Raw genomic sequence first — 26131 nt, 5'->3', positions numbered from 1 at the left:
GCGCGGCCGCATTCTGGACCAACTGGAGCCTCTGGGTGCACCCCAAGGGGAGCCCCATGTAGAGAGCATTGCAGTAGTCCAGGCGGGAAGTGACGAGTGCCTGAGTGACTGATACGCAACTGGGGTATCAGGCGGACCTGATAAAAAGCCCCCCTGGATCTTGTTTGGCAAGATCTGTTTCTGACAAATTCATGTTGGCTTCTGATTATAACTTTTCTTGCTACTGGGTGATTGCAGATCTGTTGCTTGATTAACTTTTCCAGGATCTTCCCAAATATTGATATCAGGCTGATTGGTCTGTAGTTTCCTGGATCTGTTTTTTCTCCTTTTTTGAAGATAGGAAACAAATCAGCATTTTTCCAGTTCTCTGATAATTCCCCAGTACTCCACGATCTTTGAAGGTTATAATTCAACGGTTCCGAGATCACTTCTGCCAGCTCCTTCAGAACTCTGAGATGTAATCCATCAGCCCCAGGTGATTTGAACTTGCCTAGAGTAGACTGGTGTTTTCTTACCATTTTAATTTGAATGCCTAGTCTGTCTTTTATGGTTCTGTTTTTGGTAGGTTGGGGTATTTTTTCTTTTTGAATGAAGACAGATGCAAAAATAAATAAATAAATAAATAAAAAATTAAGCAGCTCTGCTTTCTCCTGCTTTCCATCACTTTTGTGTCATTTTCTCACGTTAGTGGACTGATTCTTTCTTTGACTTTTTTGTATGTTGAAATAAATGTTTTATTATTGATATTTGTTGCTAGTCTTAGTTCATTCTGAGCCTTTGCTTTCCTAATTTCCTTTCTAGCAATTGAAAAATACTTTCAGGATTTCCAGAGCACCCAAATCTTTGGAATTTTATTTTTAACCAGAATATATTGCTTGTTTTTACCTTGTACAGATCCTTATTATGGTGAGCCTATATTTTGGGTAGTCTAGAGTTTTTAGACAAAGTTAATCAGTGTTTGTCCTTCCTGCTTCCTAGCTAGCTAATAGCTGTTTGTCCTTTGTGTCCATCTAGAAGGCCCACCTCCTTTGCACGCATCTAACAGACATATTTTCATTTCCTTTCACAAATGAAAAAGCATAGTATAAGCATCCCTCATCATCCATGTGTTTATCTATTCTTGATTATTTTACAAATATACATGCAAGGTACTTCTAAGGTGACTCAAAAATATATAAACATTAAACATTCCAAAGTAAAATTCCTGGTAAAATAATATATTTTGATCACTCTTCTGTTGGAGTGGGGCAGGCGGGGCAAAGTCAACCAATCACAGTTTGTTTTACAGTATTTATTCACTTGTATTTAGTACTCAGCGAGAAAAATAAATCTTTTTGAGTGGCTTAGTTGACGAGGGCAGACAACCTAAACAATGTGAATGCTTTGTTTTAGCTCTTTGGTGGAAGAGAAGTAAACTGACATTCCAAACTCCCTGCATAGCTGCAACTGTGACAACATAGTGTTAACGCTGTAAACAAACACCATTCTGCTTGGTAGAGGAATGGAAGGAGGACACGCTATAAAAATGCATACATAATGGCAGGGTAACAAGATTTTAAGCCTCTGTGGGCAAGGAAGGGAGAAAGTGATTGAAAATTGGTCTACCTTGGGTTCAATTAGAAATGAAATAAGCTGAATTTGGGCCAGGAGATGACAGGCAGCATGATGAGAAATCATTGATATGGGAGAAAAATAACACATCTCACATCATTTGAAGTAACATTGCTTGAGAAGGCTGATATATTCACTTAACTAAAGGAAGCTGCATTGAGTTCTGTGGTTCTTTAGAGTGAACATGGATAGGATTGCACTGCCAGCTAATTACTAAAATTCACTAATTAATGTATTTCTTGTAGTGTTAGATGTGTAGATGATCCTCAATTAGCAACTGCCTCATTTAATGACTATGTGAAATTATGATCTTCACAGGTCTGTAAAGCAAAGGAAAGGTAAAGATCTTAAGCACAGTTGTAGTTTCATTTAGTGACCGCTTTGCTTAATTTGCAAATTCCCAATTGTAGTCACTAAACAAGAACTATATACATTACCATATTTCTCGGAGTATAAGACACACCTTCCCCCCCCAAAAGAGGGTGAAAATCTGGGTGCATCTTATACTCCAAATGTAGCCCCACTCAGCTTCTCAAACGGAGGCATCAGAAACGAAGTTTCAGAAAAGAAGCCCCCAAACAGAGCTTCAGAAAAAAAGCCCCCAAACAGAGCTTCAGAGGCTTTTTTTTCTGAAGCTCTGTTTCAGAGGCTTTCAGAAGCAGGAAAAAAAGTTTTTTCTGAAACAGAGTTTCAGAAGTTTCAGAGGCAGAAAAAAAACCCAAAAGAAGCAAGACACAGAGCTCACAACCAAGGAACCTGTTGCTAAAATTCACCTCTGGGAACAGCTGATTGGGGGTATTTTGGGAGGCTGATCCACCTGCCAATCAGCTTTTTTCTTATTTTCCTCCCAAAAATCTAAGGTGCCTCTTATACTCAGGTGCGTCTTATACTCCGAAAAATACGGTACTTTGAGTTTAAATTGTTTTATTTGAAATAATCTATCTCAGCAATTTAGGAAAAGTCTTGAGCTCAAAAATGCTCACATGAGCATCAGAAGAGTGGCTGAAGTTCTAAGCGTTATAGCAATGCTGATAAATGGTATGGATATCAAAGAAAAACTGGCTATTTTTAAAGGGGAAAATAATGTGAAAGGGAGGCCCAAATATTTGGGTAGAAGTGACATGATTTCTATATCATGAAAATTGTCATTTTATAGCCATTCAAATGCCAGATAACTACTGAGTGGATATATTTAGTGCCTTGGCCTTTTGTGGATCCTGGTCTCAAAATGCAGCACAAGACAAAAATTGTTTCACCTGAAACATGTGGTTTACAGGTGAAATGTCTTGGAACAGATATGAAGCATCAGTAGATTTTCAGATGGTGCTGCAATGCAGACTTTGGCATCTCTCACCAATAACTCTGCTGGCTCAGATTCCTCACTTGTTCTTCCTGCCCATTTAGAGGGCTGAGGAATAAAACTGAATAAACATAATCTTTTGTTTTTGGCTCTGTGGTTTTTGTTTGCTACCATTTGGGTAAATACTGACTTGAGGTGCAGTTGAGTGAGAAGAAAATCGAGTTCTCTGTCAATTGCTATCCTCCACTGTACTGAGCTGACATTTTCTCGGAAGCTTTAGAGATAAAAACTAGTTAATCCATAGCTTCTTAATCTTCACTGCCTGCCTGCCTGGACCATCAGTTTTCTATTTATTTTTCTGCCCTGTAATACCTCTCCTCTTTCCTTGAGACTACACTCTGGTCAGATTTGAGAGAGATTGCTAGGTGTTGCCAACCCATCTTGATAAGAAGGAAAACATATACATACGTACATACATACATACAATAAAAGTCTTTTCTTCGGTTGGTAGGAAGTATTTAATTGCTAGTCCCTGACAGTTATAATGGAATGTTTGATATTTTGCAGCAGTGAGTAAAATGGAGCTATATAATTTTGTTCAGCTTTGCATAAGCATCCCATTCAGTTTCATATATTTCTATGACTATTGCATACCTGCTGAAAATGATTATGCTGGAACAGAAATATAAGCAAATTCAGGATTGTGAGAAAATTCCTGTGAGCCATTTTTCTAAGGTAAAAGGTGAATCTCACGACAATCCGTGGTTGCTGTCAAAAGGGATAATTCATTCCTTAGTTCTGCGATTCATTTCTGTGGTTCAGAATAATTTAGCAATAATAATAATAATAATCTGTGGATTGTATCAAGTATGTCTTCTTTTTCTATTACTCAAACTCTGCAAGCATCTTTTTTTAAAAAAGCTCTTAGGTTTTTTTTTTTATAAAACCACAGATTTATTCAACTATTGTTCCTTGTTCCTAAATGACTGTCCCAATCCCCTCCCCCCACCAAAAAAACCCCTGCCTTCTTATCCATTGTGGCTGTCAGATTGGGGTCACAGAGGTAGAAATGTCCTGTTGTCAGGTGTAGGAAGAAATATCCTTCTGGGTTCAGCTCCAAGTGGGGAAAAAGACACTGGAAACTTGGAGACTGCTTGGAAAGATGGCTTAATGGTGAACAGGATCACATGGTTTGAGTTCCTGAGCAGAAAAGGGAAGAGATGCTGAGGGTCCATGGGTTTTATGCCCCCTCTGGGCTTTTAACTTCCTGGGGCCCAGAAAGAGTATCCTGATTGGTTGTCAGATTCCCAGGGGATGGGGGTCTTAGCTAGCCTTGCTGGCTGATGTAATCTTCCCAGGTGCCATGTGGTGAGTTTCTGTCCTAGATGGGTCCTACTGTGTTGCAGATGAGTTTCAAAGATTGAAAGATTGCGTTTCTGCCTCTGGCCCATTGATAAAGGTGGGGGCAGGAAGGTGGGAGCTGCTTTGTCTTTAAAACATGCTTCTCCATTTCTCATACAGGGAAACATAATCTGTCTTTTTAATATTTCCCAAAATATTTCATTCCTCTAGGAAAGGGGTGGGTGCTAACTTCCTACACAGGAAAATAGGATCTCATTACAATATAGTTACTAGTACAAAATACACTAAAAGGATCTGCATCTATAATACAAATATAGTCAGGAAATAAGTAAATAATTACTACTTCTGGGAGGGATTGGAACCAAGATTGGTCATTTCACCAACTCAGTTTCCAACTATTGCCTTACATGTTTTGTTTTGTTTTTTAAGGAAATAATCTGTTGGAAGGGATACCAAGTTATTTTTCAAAATATTCAAAATTTGTATTCTCCATGGCATGCAATTTTAATTCCTTTTTTTTTCCTTTGGGAAATAATCAGCATATGACTCCCTATAAGTATGTCAAGTGGGAAATCCATATACAGTGCCACTACATCTATTTAAAATGTACTGCAGAATGCTGTTTCCAGGGGAAGAAATATTCAGATAAGATTTCAGACAGAGTTGCCTTTTCTCAAGAGCAAGTAATGGCCTTGCTCCAGGCTATTTGCCCACCCAGGTTATCAATTAACATCTTCCTGAAGTTTATGGACTTAATCTGGAATCATTAAATATTAAAATGCAAATTGATTTTAGAAGCCAGTCACGTTTGCATTGTAGGTCAATACTTAAAATCGGAGAAAGAGGCTGTGCTTTAATTTTCAGAAAGGAGCTTTATTCTTGTCACTGGTTCAGTTCAGAGCAAAAATAAATGTTTGTTGTCCAAGAAAATCGCTTTAGATTTCAAACATTGGCATTGCTAGATGGGAGAGAGGTGGTTTATGCTCTTAGGATGTACTTTAGAATGCAGAGTGAGAAGAACGAGCTGTATTTGCTCTGAAGTGCTGACCCAGGAAGATACTTGAAGCATGTAACTAGCAACACAAGTGCCTCTGAAATTAACTCCCTGACTGCTATTTGCCAAAATATATTGTGATTTCAAGGCAGTTCCAGGAAGTTCTAAAAAATTTGAATTTAGCATTGTATTTTATGCTTTGTTATCACCATCACAGTAGATTTAAATCAGTTTTCCAAGATTACTAGGTAGGAATTGTTGGAAGAAATGTCCATCTGGGTTCAGTTCCAAGTGGGGAGAAAGACACTGGAAACATGGAGACTGCTTGAAAAGATGGTTTAATGGTGAACAGGATCACATGGTTTTGAGGTCCTCGGCAAAAAAGGCACATGGGTGAGAGAGAGATATAGATTATTACCCTCTGTTGGGCATTGAATTTGAGCTTGTATTTTGATTGGTTGTCAGATTGCCATGGGGCCATGCAGGGGTAACTCTGTAGGTTGCCTATGTCCCAGGCTTGGTTGAGCCTTGCTGGGTGATGATGTAACTTAAGGGCTTTGGGCAGGTCGTACTATGCTCTGCCTGAAGGAGGTAGATCTTTGTTATGTATAATAGACTGGCCAAGGCCTTAATGGCCCATTGACAAATGGGGGGCCTGAGTTTCTGCCTCCGTTTTAGGAGAAATATTCTGCCCCTTTAATATTTTCTAAAATATCTCATTTTCCTAGGAGAGGGGTGGGGGCTAACTTCCCACAGGCTGTTGGCACTGCAATATTCTTTGAGTACTAAAGCAGAAAACATTAACTAAATCCCTTTATGGCTCCCAAGCCTTCCTGCTGCTATTGTTTGATTTTGTTTGTTACTCTGAAAACTTATTCTTTTATTATCAGACTTGTCTACAGGAGTCATATATCGGAGAAGGATTGCAACATGCCAAAATGTAATTCCACACATTTTAAGAAAGGTAACTAAGTTCAATCCATTAAAATTCATTATAAAGATGATAGAGGCAAACTATGCTTTTGTTCAAAATTCATTAGTTTAACTTTTTGGAATTACAGATGACAGCATTTAAAATCTGACACTGTGTCTTAGAGAGGAGATAGCTAGTGTTCAAAGTCCTTATCTCAAAACAAGGATTTGTAAAACAATCAAAGTAACATTTTTTACAATATAGTTAATTTAGCTCTAGAATCAAAATAGAAAAGTGATTCTTGTTTTAAGCTTCTAATACCATCAACTTTCAAATTAAATTACAATATTTGTGATATACTGTATGTTCTGCTATGTACGATACCATTTTTTAAAGTGCTTTTTAAATTTTACATATTGAAAATATAATAATTCAATTTTACCACATTTCTCTTTACTCTTTCCATGCCTCATCTAGATGGGAAAGCATAAAATTTACAGGTACCAAAGAGAATGAAAAATGAACCCAAATGTTTTGAGTATTGTCTTGTGAGCAAACAGTTGATGCTTTCTTTTGGAACTGTTACGTTAAAGTGGACTTAAAAAAGAAATAAAATGGCACACATTAAGTTGATGCTTTGCTTTAAAATGTTGCAATTGGCAACATTTAACAAGTTAGTAAGCAGTGGAAATAACTAATAAAAGTTGCATGTTTATCAAATGTCAATGTTGTGTCAGTGGTTACATGTTACTGATACTGTAGATGTTAGCCTTAATATAACTATTAATGATTTTAAAAGAAAGAAATTATTTACTAATGTACATAATCTGATCTTTTTTTCCTCACTCCATTTATTGACCATTATAAATGTTACATTTGACAGATTAGTATCCTGAAAGTATCAGAAGTCTACTTAGAAGAGGAGTCGTGGCTTAATATGCAAGATAGAATTATGTCTATGAAGACTCACTGTCTTACGTGGACAGAGTATGCCACCCTAAATGAAGAATCGGTCTTCAGAGAAAGCTCTGAAAATCGAAATTGGTAAGTTGTAGTAGGTTCATTAGAAAGTGGTATTTGTATTTTCATTTCTTGTATCACCTTCAATAGGAAGAATTAAAGGTTTTACCTTGGGCATCCATGATGCTTCTTAGTGATATAGTAAGTCTGTGCAATTTATGAACCACTAAACCAAGGGCTGCTTGCTGCATGTATATTGAGATGTATTGAAAACACTGATTTGGGGTTCTTCTAAGACTTTAACATGTTCTTTTAGTTTGTCAAACAGCTTACAATTGATAGATAGGATGTCATGCCGTTCTATAAAAGTAATAAAAGACAGTATAAAAATAATCCTTCTGGTACCTGGTTGATTCTGAAGCCTTACTTTTATATTCTTTATACTGCTGTCATTATTTATTGGTTGCAATATTTTGTGCCACTTTTCATACTAAGAAGTTGTCCATAAACATTTTATTAATAATCATTTTTGGAAAACTGTTACAAATGAAAAAGAAACAATATCGGCAGACAAACATAAAATTAACAGTAACATCCCATTAAAATCACGAAAGCAACAATGTGGTTTTGAAAATTTATTTATTTATTTCTCTCCTTTCTATTTTTATAAAAAGACTCTGATGTAAATTTTAACTTTATGGCCTTTGGCATTCCAGGACTGCTATAGAGGAGGGATTAATCAGCCTAAGTTCAGTGACGGGCATCCCACCTTGAAGGGAGAAATGCAATAACATTTTTCAACATTTGCAAACCATCAGAACTTGCAACATTAGGAGAGGGAAAAGTGGGGAAGATAATGTAGAATCTGAAAGATCCAATCCTTCATATTACTTCACCCAGAGAGAAAACTTATACTAACCCTGCAGCTGATTTAATAGAATTATTTCCCATTGTTCACAAATAACAACTCTGTAAGGTGTATTTTCTAAAATCTGATTACACTTTAATAGTAAAGATTTCTTCAAATGAAGGCAAACTTGGTTTTACTTTTGAGCTGTTTTGCAGTTGTTCTGGAAAAATAAGCAAAAGTAGTGAATCAATGATAAAAACAGGAGTAGCATTCAGACAATTGTAGTATAAAAGAAGACTGTGCGGAGCTTAAAAATTGTCTTGCATGTTATAAACAACTGGCTCACTTTTTTAATAAAAATTTTAAGAAAATTTTGTAAGAAAGGCCCATGAAATAAAAATGTAATAGTAACTGGCCCAAAATTAAAGTAATATTAAAATTTTTTTAATGTTGGTTGAAGTAAAAGATATGTGGATATTTTTTTTTAGGTATTTTTATATGAGCTCCGTTTTCTGCAAGAAATGCATTTAGTAGATAATTAGAATGTACAGCAAATAATAGTCACTTAGTTGTATTACATGGACACTATTGTGATCTAGGCTTCCTGAGTCATTAAAACACACGAGTAGTTGCAAAAACCTCTTTTATTGCAACAGCTATGAATTACCATTCACAGCTGAGTCCCAATTAGTTGCAAAAAGTCCTTTGGGAGAAGTCCTTCGGGATAATCACCAACCTTTATCTCCCTTGACACACTGCCAAAGACCTACTTGGCAAAGCCACATGGAGTCCAGAATCAAACAGAGATGCTGACTGGGAACAGAATTAACAACGTTGCTTTCTTGCAAAGGGCCCATGTGCCTTTGCTCCTCTTTTAAGCCATATGGGAGGGGCCAATCATCTCCAGGCCTTACTCTCGAATCGTCCCTTTAGTTTTAACTGTTCTTGCCTTCTGGCAGCTCTGCGCATGCACACACTAGAAACAGGCTCCTCCTGTTTCTCTGGCTCTCTGATGTCTAACTCTGGAGGCTCCGGAGTCCGTGCATAACTCCCAGATGGCCTTGGCCCCATCTCTGCCTCCGACACAGAGCCCTCGTCCGAGCCTTCCCCAGGCTCCAGGACTGGCCCATGTTCCTCCCCAGCCTCCTCATTGTCGGACTCCGCTGCCAGCTCTGCAAGCTGCTGGAGGACCACAACAGACACACACAAAAGAGGTGCCATTTTTTTTATTTTTTTAAATAAATTTTTATTATAGTTCAAAAAAACAAAAACAAAAATGTATAATATTTTTCTATCATGGTGTAACATCACCAAAATATCCATGTATATATACACCAATAATCAGAAAGTAAAAATAGAAATTATTTACATATTCTTATATACAAATTTACATTTCCAATACTTATTGATTATCATAATTATACCATCATCTATAATTATAATCCAACCTTATCCTTTATCTCTCTCCCATCGTTTCTGGATCCAATCATACCACATGTTCCAACTACTATAAAAATCTTACAAAACTGATCAAGGGTAAAAGAGACTCAGATTTTTAAAAGAGGTGCCATTTTGTTCATGTGGATTGGGACCCATTTTCCTGTGGTTTGAATCTATGGAAAGCTGCAGGGATATTTTTAGTCAGTTGGTTAGAATTAATTGGGTTTAAAAAGTGTTGGCCGAGAAGGACATGCTTTTGATTTCAGTCTTGATTTCAGTATGAAAAGACAGCAGTCCTCATAACTTTGTCTGAATTAATTTTTTGTGGCTCACTTTTAAAGACTGGAGTTGTAGAGGATGAAAAAAAGAGCAAATCAGTTGGGAATGTTACATGAAGTCTTGGAAACAACAGGTCCATTACAAAAGTATATTGGTCAGCTTCTTATTTTGAAGTGAGAGGGACATTTAGGTTCCCAGGAGAAGGATATGATTTTCATCCTGGGTTAACATAATTGAAACAGTGAAGGGTTTATCTTTTAATTGTTTTCCCTTTAAAACCTATATTCTAATTTCTGTTGGACTCTTAACATTAATCAGGGCTTCAAATGATAATGGCAACGATTCTGAAATTTCATTTCAATAGCCGGGAGAATCTTTTCAAGTGCCAGTTGGCCTAGCAGGATGAGTCAAGGATAAAAGTTTTTGTAGATTGTATAAACAGAACTCATGTTTCCTCAAAATAAAGGGATTTCTAAGGATTCTGTGTAAACTCTGATGTAGTCCCAGGATTTAATTTGGAAAGGGGGAATATAAAGTATTATCAAAGGTTTCAGCAGAATGGTCAACAAAAGCTAGCTCATGCAACATGACTGCTGATAGAACTCAGGAAAAATTCCCTTGTATGAAACAGTAAACTGACATATGGTTTGCTATTTCATATCATGGACTTGCTCTTTATAGTCTGGTGCATTAATTTCTTTGGAGCTTCCCAAACACTAAGTAATCATCTTTTTTCCTGATGAGAAAATCACATAGGCTAATGCACAATTGATACACTGTGAATGAGGAAGTAAATGAATAAGCTACTAATGCTGTTGATTCAGAAAAGACAGTGAATGATCCATCAAGTTTACCTTGCAATTTGCAGTTTGAGTGTTAACCTTGTCTTCTCATCTGTTAACCTTAGATAACACTTATAGCCAAATGTAGGCTCATCTCTCTCATTTATATTGACAATAAAACAAAGAAAAAGCTTCTCTGGATCAGATAAAAATCTTATTTGTTTTACCTTTTTTTTTTTTTTTGTTCAACGCAGTAGCCAAGCAGGTGCTTTCAGTAGGCTCACAAATCTGAATTTCTGCCTTTATGTATATATATTTTCTTTATGGATTTCATTTTTTTCTTTTCCAACTAATCCTGAACAACAGACCATATTAGTCTACACGGTGCCATTCTGATTTTTTTTAAAAAAAAATTTAAGAAGATTTTTTGAAAAGTACTTTTCTATTATTTTCTACAATGAAACTATTGTATATACCACTCAATCATTCATATTTGTTTGTAACCTTCAATTTGGCAAAACTGTGCCTCATAGGGCAACAGTTTTTCAACCAAGGTATTTCATGTGAACTAATTTACAGAATGCATCCAAAATCCCATCTTGAAATTTGGCAAACTCTGCTTCTTGAGCATAGTTGCATTATAATGGTCAGCTGTTGTCATATGATCGGCATTTCCAATGCTTCCTGACAACTTTTCACAGTCAATGGAGAAGCTAGCAGGGAGTTTAAAATCAACTGTGGCAGGAACAGAGGAAGGAAGGAAGAAAGGAAGGAAGGAAGGAAGGAAGGAAGGAAGGAAGGAAGGAAGGAAGGAAGGAAGGAAGGCTTCTGATGCTCCTGCTATCTTTCTCAAGAGGATTCAATAAAGAGCTGGCAGGAAGTTGGAAATTTTTCCACTCCCACTGATTTTTTGTTCAACAATGAGCATTGCTGTGTTTATGTAAGGAATATCTCTGCAGTGATGACCCAACAGGACATGGGTTGTCTAAATAAGATTTAGTGGGAGAGAGAACTCCATGGATAGTGAATGTTCTTTGCTATGGCTAGTTAGCTTATTTTGAAGTCTTTCTACCCATCTTAAGTCATTTCTGCTCCTATATTTAAATTCCAGTAATGGCAGAAGCCTTTGGCAGTAAATAAAAAAAACATGAAATCTTTGCATGGCAGTATTGTTGAAAAAGTAATTTAAGAGATATGTTTACAAAAATGTAATTCATTAGAAAAGATAGGCTGAATATTGAGTGAGCTGAATAATATAAGATAGCAGAAAGCAAGGGGGCTGGATATTTTAGGAAAAAATGGTGTGAAAATATCCAGAATCAATTTTTACCAAATGAATAAAGTTCATTTGGTAAATGAATTACTGAAGACTATTACACCTTGAAAAAGTTGTAGCACTATGAATTTTTCTCACTTACCTAGCTTTTAAAGTATGCTAGAATTGCTTTTGATAATACCTGAAGGATACAGTTTGAAATTACAACAGAATCATTTCTTCCTTTTTAATGTACAGCTTGCTGACATTCTTTGTCATAGTGTGCATTGCAAAATATGTTTTCCTCCCGAATAATCATAGAAAACGAGAAGGTAAAATGGCAAAGTTAGTTTGCTGTCTACTTCCCAGAGCTTGTCATGTAGAAATATGTGGAAAATTAGTCCTTGATCCTTGATCTGGGGAAAAAGGATTTCTGGACATCCTATTCTAATCCTCAGGAGGAGCATTTGGTTTTAAAAAGTCAAACTGAATATTGCAGCTCTAAGCTTTCTAAGCTCATCTAATTTCTGCTTGCTAGTAGAACAAAAAGGGGCTAAGGAATATAATTTGGTTTTCTATTGTTATAGCTCTGAATGCCAAAAATGTTAATTGATTTCATTTGTATTGGTAAATATTTCAAAATTTGGTGAACAGTGGAGCCTATATATTGAGCAGTACTGATTCTAAAATGCAGTTCTATTTTATTTTCATGCTGTCAAATGGTGTACACAGATCTTTGAGCTTCTCAGGTGCAGGCATGTTTAATTATTAATGGGCAAGAGGTTACTTTTTCATTCCAAATCACATGAGAAATTAATGTTGAGGAATATCTTCATTTTCTGCCAGAATATTTTCATATTCTGCCTTCTCTGTGGGGGCATCCGCCATCTGGAACGAGCTCCCCCCGGAGATACGGAGGATCCCGGATCTGCGCACTTTCCGCTGCACCCTCAAAATACTCCTATTCCAGCAGGCTGGTCTGGCCTAACCTCCCTTTTTAAATGCTTTTAAATTGGTTTTATAATTGGGGTGTTTTAAATTTGGCCAAAGTATTTAATGTATTTTAAACTATTTTTAACATTTGTATTTTGTATATTTTACTTTTTTGGCTGTTCACTGCCCTGAGTCCTTCGGGAGTAGGGCGGTATATAAATTTAATTATAAATAAATAAATAAATAAATTTGAAAATAACAGGGATGGTGTTTTATTGGAGTGATTGGATTCAGCAATTTAAATCTCTTGATTTCTAGCAGTTGTCTTAAAGATATCTTGATATTATGTATTGAAAATGACTTGCCTATAATTGCACATCAATATATGTAACTGAAACATGTATTAAATAATAGTACATCTTGGGTGCTGTAACAGCCTCTTAAGGATCTGTAAGAGTTCTGATAGTTGAACATGAACTAACAATTCGATGTTATAAGGAATTAGAAAGTTAAAATGAAAGTTAGCATTAGTTATAGTATCTGAATTGTAGAATGAAGAATTTGAAGGACTAGTTTTGGAATATCATTGGGTCCAGGTATTAAGAAACATATATATGTCTTATGGTTTAAAAATAAAAAAATTCATCAGAAAATATTTCTCCAGAAGATATTATTTCATATTTACTAGAGCACTCAAAGGCCCTGAAAAAGTGTTTTTGTCAGTGGATCTGGGGACCATGAATGAAGATGAAGCCAATCAAGTGTTGATCTGATTGTGTTGCTCCTGACATGGAGGAGATGGGCTTTTTTTTAAATTAATTTTTATGTTGTGGATTTTTTTTTAAATGTAAGCTGTCTGGAGTCACCTGTGTGTAAGTTGGGCAGCCATGTAAACTTGTGTAAATAAATAATTATGGCGTTTGGAAAAGCCTCTGTTCTAAAAAAGAAGATGAAAAGATAAAACAAAATGTTTCTGTATGGTCTAGAATTGATGATAAGCTTAAGAATTAATTCTACATATCTTTCCCCCCCTCCCCTATGCATTTATTGGTTTCTCTTTTTTTGGTCAGTTTAGCTTTATATATTATAATATATCTAAGTTTTCTTTATTTCGTAGAATACTTTTTTCCCCTTATTGGTGCTGTAGATTTCTAAATTTCACTATTAAATTAAAGGGATGTGCAACGATCGTGTATAAGTGGTAACCAGCACAAAAACTGCCTGTTCCTGCAATAAATGCTTTGTTAATACAACAGGCCAGCCATTTAGTTGCATATTCCAGACCTTGTTCAATCTACGGCTCTGAATTACACCAGCTGTGCCAATAACCAAAGTAGCTGCCAATTTTGGGAGCTTCAGGGAAACAATGTCAAGAATGAGAAGTGCACTCCAGAAATTTTTGCATTGTCATTTAGAGTGCTATTTAGATGTAAACATTTGTGTCTACAGTAGTACCTCCTGCAATTTTCTGTAGTATATTACACATGGCTCTGATTTCAAAGGCATAGCCATGTAGTGCAATGAGATTGTGAATTAATTCTGTTGCTGGGGATGTGGGGCTGAGAAACAATAACTTTATACTTTCTGAGGGGATCTAAATATTTATAAATACTGCAGATTGGACAGAGTATAAAGAAGGAGGAAGCTGGAAATCAAATATCAGCTTCTGTTTTATCTTTATTTTTTTTTTAAAATATAAAAAATGGTAAATAACTGGAGAAATTATTATTAAGCATTAAGCTCATAGATAGAAACTTTTTGATATTATAAAATAAATGCATGGAATTGTCTATCAATGCCATATCGATGCCATAGTTTTAATTGTACAATTCAAGCAACTTTGTTTATTTACATTTTAGAAATTATATTGAACGTTGACATAAACTGTTTTCTCTTTAAATGTTTGCTTTATCTAAACCAGTGGTTCTCAACCTTCCTAATGTCGCGACCCTTTAATACAGTTCCTCATGTTGTGGTGACCCCCAACCAGGGGTGGGTTCTAAATTTTTTTACTACCGGTTCTGTGGGCGTGGCTTATTTTGTGGGTGTGGCTTGGAGGTCATGTGACTGGGTGGGCGTGGCTAGCTGGTTATGTGACCAGGTGGCCATGGCTATGTGTATAGGGACTACTCAGAGGGCTGAAAAAAGTCATTTCTGACAGGTCCTCGCACTTTTGACTGGTCCTCACACTTATGACCATCCTCACATTTATGCCTGTGCAGCATTCTTAACAACCATGTCACTCATTTCATAACTGCTTCTCTTCACCATGGTGACAAGATAGGGCAAAAACGTAAATTGTGAGGACAGTCGTAAGTTCGAGGACTGGTCAAAAGTGCGAGGACCAGTCAAAAATAACTTTTTCAGTCCTCTGAGTAGTCCATATGCATAAAAGGATACAGCAATAGAGAGGGATGAAGGAAGGGAAGGGAAATTAGAGTAGGAGTGAAGGTAAGAGAGGGAGGAAGAGAGGAGGAGAAGGAGAAAGAAAGAGGAAGTAGGGAGAAGAAGAAGGGGGGGGGGAGAGAAAGTAAGAAAGAAAGAAAAGACAGAGGTGGTAGGTTTGAGGAAAAAGATTGCTGTACAATAAAAAAGATGAAAGGGAAGAAAGTCAACCCCAAACAAATATTAAGATATTAAGATAAAGAATGAATTGTTAAACTTTAAAGAATAAAAGAGAACAAATAGGAATAAATAGCAATAATTAGAAACACACATACAAACATACAACGTATTTTCTTTGAACAGAGTATTTGGCCGGTTCACAAATTTAAACAGTTGTAGGAGGTTAGCACCCACCCCTTTCCTAGAAGAATGAAATATTTTGGGAAATATTAAAAAGGCAGAATATTATATTTTTCTGGATGAGAAATGGAGAAGCATATTTTACAGACAAAGCAGCTCCCATCTTCCTGCCCCCCCACCCTTTGTTAATGGGCCAGAAGCAGAAAGTCAATCCTTTGTCAAAGGACATTTGCAACACAATAGCAACAGAAACTAACACAATGGGCCCCATCAAGCCATGTGATCCTGTCCACCATTAAACCATCTTTCCAAGCAGTCTCCATGTTTCCAGTGTCTTTTTCCCCACTTGGAGCAGAACCCAGAAGGATATTTCTTCCAACACAGTATTTAGTCATTTCAATTAAATTTACAATTTCTATATTTCCTTTTTAACCATATTTATTCCTCATCTATTTTTTAAAAAAACCAATATTACCCTTCATCCTCATCTCTAATCTTAATCAAATTCAATTTTTCCCTTCTATATTATACCCCTTCTCATTGTCATCTATTTTTATATCCATCCTCACATTGGTTAATTATGTAATACAGTTGTTTAATACAAATTCAACATTTTAATATAAATCAATTAGTTATATAACTATCTTTTTTGTATATTAATCAATATGAACATGAATATTCCAATTATTTCCATGCAATCCAATTTCTTACAAATCAATTAATTATATTTACCAATAATAATAAACCAAATATGGGTCCAGAATGTCAAATTTACACAGTCGCAGAATATGAGGGAAAATTTTTATAAAATGTTTTATAGGTGGCATTTAGATCCTAAGAAACTGTCATGCATGTATCCTAATGTCCAACCAAAATACTGGAGATGTGATTGTTTAGATGCTACATATTATCATATTTGGTGGACTTGCAAGAAAGTGAAGGTTTTTTGGATAAAAATTTGGTGGGTTATGCAAAATGTTTTGAAGAAAAAAATTCAATTTTCTCCTCAATTGTTTTTACTGGGTATAGTTAAGGGCTTTTCAGTGGGTGAAACAAAATTGATATTGTACATGGTGACAGCAGCTAGGTTACTGATCGGTCAATATTGGAAAAGGGATGTTATGCCTACAATTCAAGAATGGACTTTGAAGATGGCCAGTTTTGCAGAAATGGTGAAGATATCAGCATATCTAAAAGATCGGACTCAAGAGACTTATGTATGGGAGTGGAAGAAATGGATAGATTATGTACAGAATAAATATCAAACTAGGAAATATCAGATAGCTTTTAGCTGAATGTATTATACAGGGATAGAATAACTGAATGTTATTTACGAAGAAATGAATAGTACACAGGGGGTGGAATAGTTAGGGATTATAGTATTATAAAATGTGATTTTGATTTGGATTTCATCTTGAGGAAGTCATGGGGGAAGGGGAGGGTTTGGGGGGGGAAATTGGGGTGAAAATGTATTTGTAAAACTTTTTTAATAATAATAATAATAATAATAATAATAATAATAATAATAATAATAATAATAATAATAATAATAATAATAATAAACCAAATAATTTCCCCCATATATTCCTCCAAACCACAACTTAACTATTTCTGCTTTCAACACAATATACAATTAATAGTATCTCAATTATTACAATTCCCTAGTTAAATAGTTTTTTTTCTTTTGTGTTTTAAAATCTTGAACCTCCTCTTGCCCTAAATTTCCCATTGTTTGCAGTTTTGAAATCTCTCTGCCTCATTTTGTCACGTTGCAGCAAAGACCCTGCTTCCTTACTTTCAATTTCGCTTTTCAGCATAGCTAGGGGGAAAAAAATTTGCTCCAGGAATTTATCTCTTTGCAACTAGCTCTTTGAAGCCCCGCGGCAAGAATTTAAAGTTTTTTTTCCCTCTAGCCATCAGCTGGGACTCCGGAGGCAGCAATAGATTGGGAGTGGGCGGGGTAAGCGAACGGCGACCGGGCGATCCAACAGAGGCAGAGGGTGAGGGTGAGTGAAGGCGTGGGGGGGGGCGAGAGAGGGCTTTGGCGACCCCTGTGAAATGGCCGTTTGACCCCAAAGGGGTCGCGACCCCCAGGTTGAGAACCGCTGATCTAAACCATCAGGATGCTAACAATTTCTAGCTTATGTTGCATAAAAATCACTGTGCCCAGCAACTGTCTATATTTAATAATGTGATTTTCACATGTTATAATGCAATAAAGCAATTACTGGGGTGGGGGTGGGGGAAACCACAATAATTTGCATAGCTCCACCTTTTCCATGCATGTATGCATATTTCTGGTGTATTTTATAGAATCATGGCTCAAAATAACTGAATGTTTACTATAGACATGCTTTGCTTTCTGATACTTGTTCATAGTTATGATTATATCACTTTATCAAATACCTAAAGCAGTCTGTGTCAGGTATTGTTGTTTAGCAATCTGACAAAGTAAAGCTACTCCTCACTTTCTTTTTCCTCTTAATCTTAACAGTCTAGTTTAAAATTTAATAAGTAGCACAGATAGTTCGGTGCTGTCAAGTTAGGTTCAACTCCTTGATCAAACAAACTGATGATATATCAATAGACATTATCTGGATTTGACCGGAAGTGTAGCGGCGAGACAGTTGGGGATTAGCAGGCTCTAATGAGCCCTGCGAAATCTCGGGCTGACGAAACGCTGCAGAGGGGTCTTTGGACCGGATCTGTGGTTTGCAGCCTTGTTGCTTTTCAATTAGGAATGGCAAAATTTGATAGTTCTCTTTCTTTCATATGGATATTTTAGTTCTTCCAGCTTTGAAAATGATAATTACCGATGAGGGTTAGGGAAGAGGGAAATGGCTATCTGCAGTTTCTTTGGCTCACACATATATTTAAGACATGATTATTAAATGCCATTAAAAAACACAGTTCTGTCATATTACTACAGGAAAAATATTTGTAACCCATATTATATGCACCCCTGTTTGTAGGGCTGAATTAGAGCAAATGATCTTTTCATTTTCATTAATAATCACTTTAATGAATTTTAAAGTAGAATATTTACATTTTTATTCTAAAACACTATAGCACTTATATTGTATGTTACATATTATATTTGCATCATGCAGGCATATTTTGTTGACATACGGAAGATGTAAAACTTTAATGAACTAGAAATAAAACCACAGCCAAAAAACCCAAACTTTTATAATATGTGATATGTAACCTTGAAGAGATAATTTTGAATATTTTCTAAGCTTTGACATTTATTATTATTATTATTATTATTATTATTATTATTATTATTATTATTATTTTATTACAGTTTAACATATTGTTTTGGAATTCATAATGACTACGACAACCAAAATATATGAAGCCCTTTTCTGTTTGCATATTTGATTCATTTTTTTTGTCATTAGCAAGTATGGGTGAGTGGATTCTTTTTCTAATCTTATCTGATGCATGAAAGCAATTGGATGACCTTACTCCAGGCATTCTAGGCATTGTTGACAATGGTCCAATTCAGTTATGTTTTTATTTCATAGGACAGAATTTGTTCAGAAAGGAAATATAACAGTAAAAGGGACTGGCTTGCTGAATTGCTTACTGGAAATTTTTGCACAATCCTTTTTAAATCAAGGAGTCAGAAGGGTAAGTGCTTTATTTTTTAAATTTAATTCTCGGATTCTTGACATCTAATGCTCTTTTTTCTGTAATGTACAATATTCTAGTTGCTTTATATTAAAATGTGTCAAAACAAGTATTGGTATAGAAGACATTCCCATATATGTATTTGTTTAGATAATACAATAAGTCACCAGCTGCCTACATTTTATTTATTTGAAGTTTTTATTCAGGCAGAGCTTGGGTGAGTTTTTGAAGCAGAGTTATTCATATAAGTGCCTAATTTTCAACTAACCCAACTAATAAATTATCCCTGAGATATTTAGCTAACAGCAAATGTGGCTATAGGATGCTGATGGTTGTTTTGTCATGGTATCTTCCCAGAATCTAATTATAAGATTGAGTATGTATATTCATTCACAAACAGACACATTGGTCAAGCAAATATATGATCGGGTACATTATAAAATTGATTAGAAGAAAAATTGAGAAGCCCTGGCACTTTTGAATAATGTAAAGAATTGATCCTGACCATTTTGGGGTTCTTGGGATAATTGTCAGAACTGGAAAAAGATTGGGTAGATAGAACATAATGAGATGAAGTGATGCTTCTGAGATCTTTTTATGTTTCTTTTTATTCCTTTTGATAACTTTTTCAAAAAAACTCATCTAGTCAGGCTTATTCTGGGATGCTGCCAGATGTACTAAAACTTTATTTCAGTGGTTACTTGAGATTAATCTTACTTGCAGATGGTTCACCTTTTTCTTTCAGATGTTTCCATTTTCATCCCTTTCTGTAATAATATTGATATAGGCAAAACAAGACAAATAAGAGGTCAAAGGTATTTGCAGTCAGAAGTACCTGGATGCATTAGATGACACCTCGTGCAATCTTAAAAAGAGTCAGAGCAAAGTCACATGATGCAGCAGATATTATAACACATTGAAACTAATGAAATACAGCTTTCTCTCATTGTATATTAATTCACTTTATGTGAGATCCAGCAAGGTAAAGGAAGCCCATACTTACCTATAGAAGAAAAATTTTCACTACAGAGATCAGTTAAATTCAGTTGTCTACATTTGCATATAACAAACAAGGTTTGTTACAACAAAAAGATCAGCATAGCTGATAAAATTAAAATGACAAGTATTAGAGCCTCAATTGTAAAGAATATATTTATTGGGCAGAACCATTCTTTCAGTTATATATTACTTGCAAATTGATCATTAGTCATTTATATATTCCTTTTCTTCCTCTTCTTTCATAACCCTTATATTAGAAGCAGCAATGCTATGAGGAAGAAAGGGAAAGCAGCTTTCACACTGTGAACATAATTGATTCAATAAATAACATGTTAAGATTCCTAGTGCAAAACTCAAGAGTTCTCACATTTGTCAGTTTGTGCTGTATTTAGTAAATGGTGGCAAACTTAATTTAGATGGATGAGCTGTATTAGTCAGTTCTCACTTCCTGTGGAGATGATGAAAACAGAAAAAGGAGCTGTACGTTCCAATATTTAAAGTTTATAAAGAAGCATTTTGCAAGCCATTCTGAATTTTTAAAATGTGGATCATTTGGGTTATTGGTTTGTAACTGATCCAGAGTTGGCATGGTAAACATAATTGCCACATTCTATTATGAAAAGAAGATTTGATGTGTACTGCGCTGTTTGAACTGCCAGGTCTTTGTTACATATACAGATGTTTCTCCTTTACCAGAGAACAAAAAGATCCCAATTAGTGTGGGGCCTTGAACTACAGCCACCGACATCCATATCTGAAAACAAACAGAATACAGTAAATACTAGAATCAAATTACCAAATTCCAATTAGTACACTGGTCAAAATTGCAACAAGCTAGAGCTCTAGTTTCCAGTTATAAGAGAGCTGATAAATCAGTGCAAACAATATATATTTATTTTCACAGAATTAAAAAAAGAAAATGTCTGAAGTATACACACACACTGTCACCCCACTTTCTGAAATGTTTGCAAGTTGTGACCAGAAAGACATTCAAAATTACTAGCCAAAAGCCCAAGCAGTTTATTCACTAAATGTTAAGAATCTAAAAGAGAAACCTCTTTAGGAACTTGCAACTTGTCTTATTGCCTAGTTTTCTATGTAGATTTTTACTTGAGAGCAGCTTTCCCAAAATGGTATGGTATGGATAGAATTTATAGAATGCCCTGTTGTTTATCTATATCCCTCAGGACTCTCGTGATTTTATCCCAAAAGTTAGCAGTTTATCGGTGAAACTTGTAAGAGGTTCCGTGCAGTAGGACTCCATGGGGTGAATCTAATTGTGTTAGCAAGAGATTTGGGATGACACTGGAGTATGCATATGGTTATTTGTAAAATATTTAGATTTCAAAGTGATCTAGTCTGTGATATTTTTTACAGAGTATTTCAATCATGGAGAGGCTTCTGCAAGACCAGTTTGGAGGGCCTGTTTTATAATGAAAAATGTGAGTGTGCAGATGAACTGTTTTATTCAATGCAATAATTAACCAAGAAAGTTAAAAGATTTTATAACCCATTTGATTTGGAGCCTATTTGAATAATCTAATACTTGAATTCTGCTTGTACAAGAATTTTCACAAGTTCTTTATGACTCGTATTATAGAATTAGCCTGAAGCAGCCACAAAAAGTAAGAGTGGTGCTTCCTTTGTGTTCCCATGCATGGTGAAGCTTCTCGTTCCAAGGTCTCACTAGAGCCATACTAGGTTTTGCTTGTACCTGGACTAGTACTTGAAACATTTGGCTAAATTCTAATAGCAGATTTTGCCACATAAATAGTCTTTTATGTTTGTTGTTATAGCATTGTTTTCTAAACAATACATACATACATACATACATACATACATACATACATACATGTATATGTATATGTATATGTATATGTATATGTATATGTATATGTATATGTATATGTATGTAACTCTCTCCCAGCCATATTTAAATGAGTTGTTCTGAAGTTGATTGATGCAAAATAGAAATTCAATCAATCAATCAATCAATCAATTACTCCACGGGCTCTAGAAAAGAGAGCAAATGATTCTTGATTGCTTTGTAGTTAATATTTTTATAATATATTATTGCTGTTTTTTTTTCCAGGAACTAAAGTCTCCGTATATCTAAGTTGATACATAGTACTATATCCTTATTTCCAACCTTACATTTTACTGAAGTTAACCCTGTGGGTTGTTTTAATGAAGAAGAAAAGATTGTTGAAGAGAAGAGAAAGATTTGCAGTCTTCCCTAAGTAGCATACATGGAATGACATAATTTGAACAGTATGTGCTCCAGAACGACCAGGGAGAAAGAAATATTATTTTGAAAAAATCATCACTGTGTAGTTGTTCTCTGATTTCAAAGATGTAAATATTTATAAGAAACCACCCATTTGAAAAATAACTCGCAGATCTTTACTTCTAAGGAAAAGTTTACTAGCCAAAAGGAATAAGCTTTTCCTGTATTTTAATATGCATACTTTTTCTTGACAGAATATATTTCATGGAAACTGAGAGAATTAAGAGATGATGTGAATTTATATTATATGATCATATAAAGACTATTTAAGGATAAGAATGTACTTTAAAAAATATTAATTATTCTGCTATAGTACAAAATTGTAAACATACACAAATGCTACAGTATTAATATATTTTGGATTGCCAATATAGGCCTTAAAATGTGAACCATTGCAAAACATTACAGGGTACCTAAATTTGTAAATGCTTAGGGTTTTTTAATAGCATCTATCTGAATACAGAATAGCAAACCATTTTTGTACTGTAAAACTTTTTCAGTGATAGTATTTAATTAGTTCATTTGAAGTACAGTTGGATGAAATAGAAGATTAACTTGAGGAATCCTATTATTATAACTAAACAGTCTGTTTGAAGTGCGAAATGTATTTGATAAAAATACATAGAGGTCAAGGTCATAAGATTCTAATGGGTCTTAAATTCCTTGTAGACTAGTAAGGATATTAGGCTTATAATAAGCATTGACATATCTACATATGTTCTACATATCTACATATTTTTTCACTATTGGTACATCAAGTAGCTGAAGTGCCAAGAGTTAGTTAATATATCCACCCAGAACCAGCAAACTAATTGCATTAAACAAACGTTATCAACATCAAATAGAGATCTGGGTGATGCTCAGATAAATATTTGAGTTTCAAATTACTTAAGTTTTGATTAAATAAAATTATGTTCTGGAGAAATAGAGATATTGTTTCAATATACAGCTTTCCAACCTGCAGTTTGATGATGAAGATTGCTGGAGTGAGCTGGAGTGAATTTACATTTACCAAGCACAGCAGTTCCATTGGGTCATTTTTAATTTCTTTCAGCAATGAGATGGTCTAACCATTTGAACAGCTGTTGGACAGCTGGCTAATGGACCCAAAAAGTGTGCCAACTGCCTGCTGTTTCCCTACACTTTTTCCTCTCTTTTATTAAACATGTTGAAAGCAGGATGGATGTTTCCAGCAATATCAATATTAAGCAACAGTGGAGACAATCCTTCTTTCCTGCTGTGTTTAAAATTTGCCCTCATTTTTCCGTATGTGAACGAAACATTCACATAGGGAAAAAGCAAAAAGATGACAATGAATATGCATTGTAATTGTTACAAAGGCAGGATTGATATATGAAGGTTCTCTTACAGTTTGTTGAAATGCTGAAGACCAACAGAACTCCCACCTAAAAATACACACATACATCAATATAATATTATCTAGAACATAATAGAAGTAGTGTTGAGCCCCCGAGGAAGTTGTTAAGAATTATTTTGTTAGATGGATGTAAAAATGCATCATTACTGAATCAAAAGTTTTTTATGTTATTGTTTTACAATTATGGTAACTTACCAGTTAGCAGGTGCTTCATGAATAGCAAGATGTGCATCAGCCAGTGCTAGAAGGGCTAATGGGCTATATTAAAAGAAGCATTGTATCAAAAATGTTTGAAGTTCTTATTCCCCTCTAATCTATCACACCTGGAACATAGTGAATGATTCTGGGTATTGCATTTCCAGAAAGATTGACAAGTTAGAATAAGTTCAGAGGAGGGCAAGAAAGTTGAAAGGCTAAAAGAACTTGGGATGATCAGATTGGAGAAAAAAACTGAAAGAAGATATCTTAGGATTCAAGTTCGTAAAAGTGTGCCATAGAGAAGATGGTCAGGAACTATTTTAATTGCCATGGAAACAAGGTCCAGAAATAATAACCAACGAACAATAAATAACTACATGCAAATGATGAGTATAAATCTGGGGTCTGGATGGGAAATAGAAACTGGTTTCTCCATAGATGTTTTAACTTTTTATTGTATACTGCCTAGAATCGTGTTTGTGAGATGGGTGATTATATAAATCAAATAAACAAGCTCAACTGACCAGATTTCTTCTTCTTTTTTCTTCCATTCAGTTGTGCTGATTGTCCCTGCAGTTTTGTTGGCAAGGTTTTTTTAGAAGTGGTTTACAATTCCTTCTTAGGGCTGAGAGAAAGTGACTCCAGAATTCTGGTTTTCTATGTAAAAAGTCGTTCTTCAAAATTCTATCTAACGGTCTCTGGTATAATTCTTGCCAAAGAACTAACTTATGTTCTTAAACAGAGTGCTTTCACACTATAGACAAAATCCCAACTCCTGGGCCAACTAAGCTGACTAAAGCTCCACTATCTACTAGTAGTGCTCTAACTGCAGCATCTTACTTAATATTGATATAGGATAATTGTATCTGTTAAATCTTACAGATTGGTTGCAATAAAAGTCTTAGGTCTAGAGTTTCATCTTATAATAGACCGTTCAGTATTTGAAATAGATTGTTTTACTGTGTTGTTTGAGATGCTCTTTTGCTAGCCCATTAGAATAACCTGAAATGTGGTCTTTCACCTTTGTTTAATCATAGGATAGTCAATAGCAACTTACTCTTTTCGAATCTGTAGATTGCTGAGGCACTAACAATTGTTTGTTTTGGTAGAGGGTTATCAGGAGGAATATTGACTTCCTGGATAGGTGACAGTGGGTCTAAATTTGAGCAAGTGAGGATCTGCCTATAATCATGGCTCAATATAATATTCCTCACCTATAGATAACCTTCCTGCTCAACATGAAAAAAGAACATAGAATAATGTTCTATAAAATAGGAAGACGCAGAAGAGACAGTCCACTTCCATTTAAGTGACCAGGCCTGAAATTAATGACAACAGTGAAATCATGAATAATTTCTGACAGGGAAGCATCAAAACAGATACTGTACTTAAAAGAACCAGCTGGGAGGATTTTGACAGTTCCCAAAATTTCCTGTGCTAGATCTGATAAGTTTATTATGCACTAATGTATTTTGTAAAAAACTTACAGAAAAATTAAGCAATTTACATGGTTTCCTGTATTATTTACAGTCCAGAAGAGACTGAATAGGATAACTGATTACAGTACTGGAATCTTGTTGGAGATAATACAGATTTGATTTCTGTCTGTTTGTTTTTTTAATTGATAACAGATTCATTTTTGTTCCACAATAATTGCACTTTTGTGAAACATTCTTATATGGCATTTTTTATCTCCCTGAACCTTTCCTGTACTTATTGAAATTGTTTTCTTAATAGTTTTTATTTTATTGTTTCCTTTGTCTCAAAGAGACTATTAGAGGATATATAAACAGTGAGTAAGATGAATCATATTAAGCTGGAATCTTTCGGACTCTAGAGATAGAGTTTACTATTTGACTTGTTTGGGTTTGTAAAGATATTCTCCTCTATAAAAGAAATATATTGCTTAGTTAGTTGATACCATTATGCTATTGATGTTTTAGACTTCAAAGAACTCCAGGCTGCCTTTCATAAATAATTCCCAACACATCCCTTTTTTCAATCCTTTCTCCAAGTGGATACTTCATGTTTGAAAAGAATGACCTTTTGCTGTCTGAAGGATAATACCAATATGTCTACAGCTCAACAAATAGCTTTTCTAAGGCCCACCTGCCCTCACAATCCTCTCAAAATGTCCTCTGTGTAGTGGCTTCCATGCATTCTGCCTCTTGAGAGGGATGGCTATCAAAATAGTTTGCCAGAGGACAAA

At 35.2% G+C, this 26131-nt stretch overlaps 1 protein-coding gene across 2 annotated transcripts in view; it reads left to right on the top strand.

The window, feature by feature from the left end:
* PRELID2 (PRELI domain containing 2) overlaps positions 1-26131 on the top strand; it is a 103381-nt gene that overhangs the window by 27596 nt on the left and 49654 nt on the right. The window contains exons 3-7 of one of the 2 annotated variants that reach the window (XM_070933940.1): positions 6158-6231; positions 7064-7224; positions 18955-19060; positions 21437-21501; positions 22152-22798. In XM_070933940.1, the coding sequence (XP_070790041.1) occupies positions 6158-6231; positions 7064-7224; positions 18955-19060; positions 21437-21493 (398 nt within the window). In that variant the 3' untranslated portion in view covers positions 21494-21501; positions 22152-22798. Of the gene's footprint in view, positions 1-6157; positions 6232-7063; positions 7225-18954; positions 19061-21436; positions 21502-22151; positions 22799-26131 lie in introns of those variants that run through there. The other variant, XM_070933941.1, reaches the window with a different exon arrangement.

Source organism: Pituophis catenifer, unplaced genomic scaffold (genome assembly GCF_029215685.1).
Source record: "Pituophis catenifer annectens isolate HBS135680 unplaced genomic scaffold, rPitCat1.0.hap2 SCAF_2, whole genome shotgun sequence".
Taxonomy (NCBI): domain Eukaryota; kingdom Metazoa; phylum Chordata; class Lepidosauria; order Squamata; family Colubridae; genus Pituophis; species Pituophis catenifer.
This window is presented reverse-complemented; position numbering and strand designations above follow the sequence as displayed.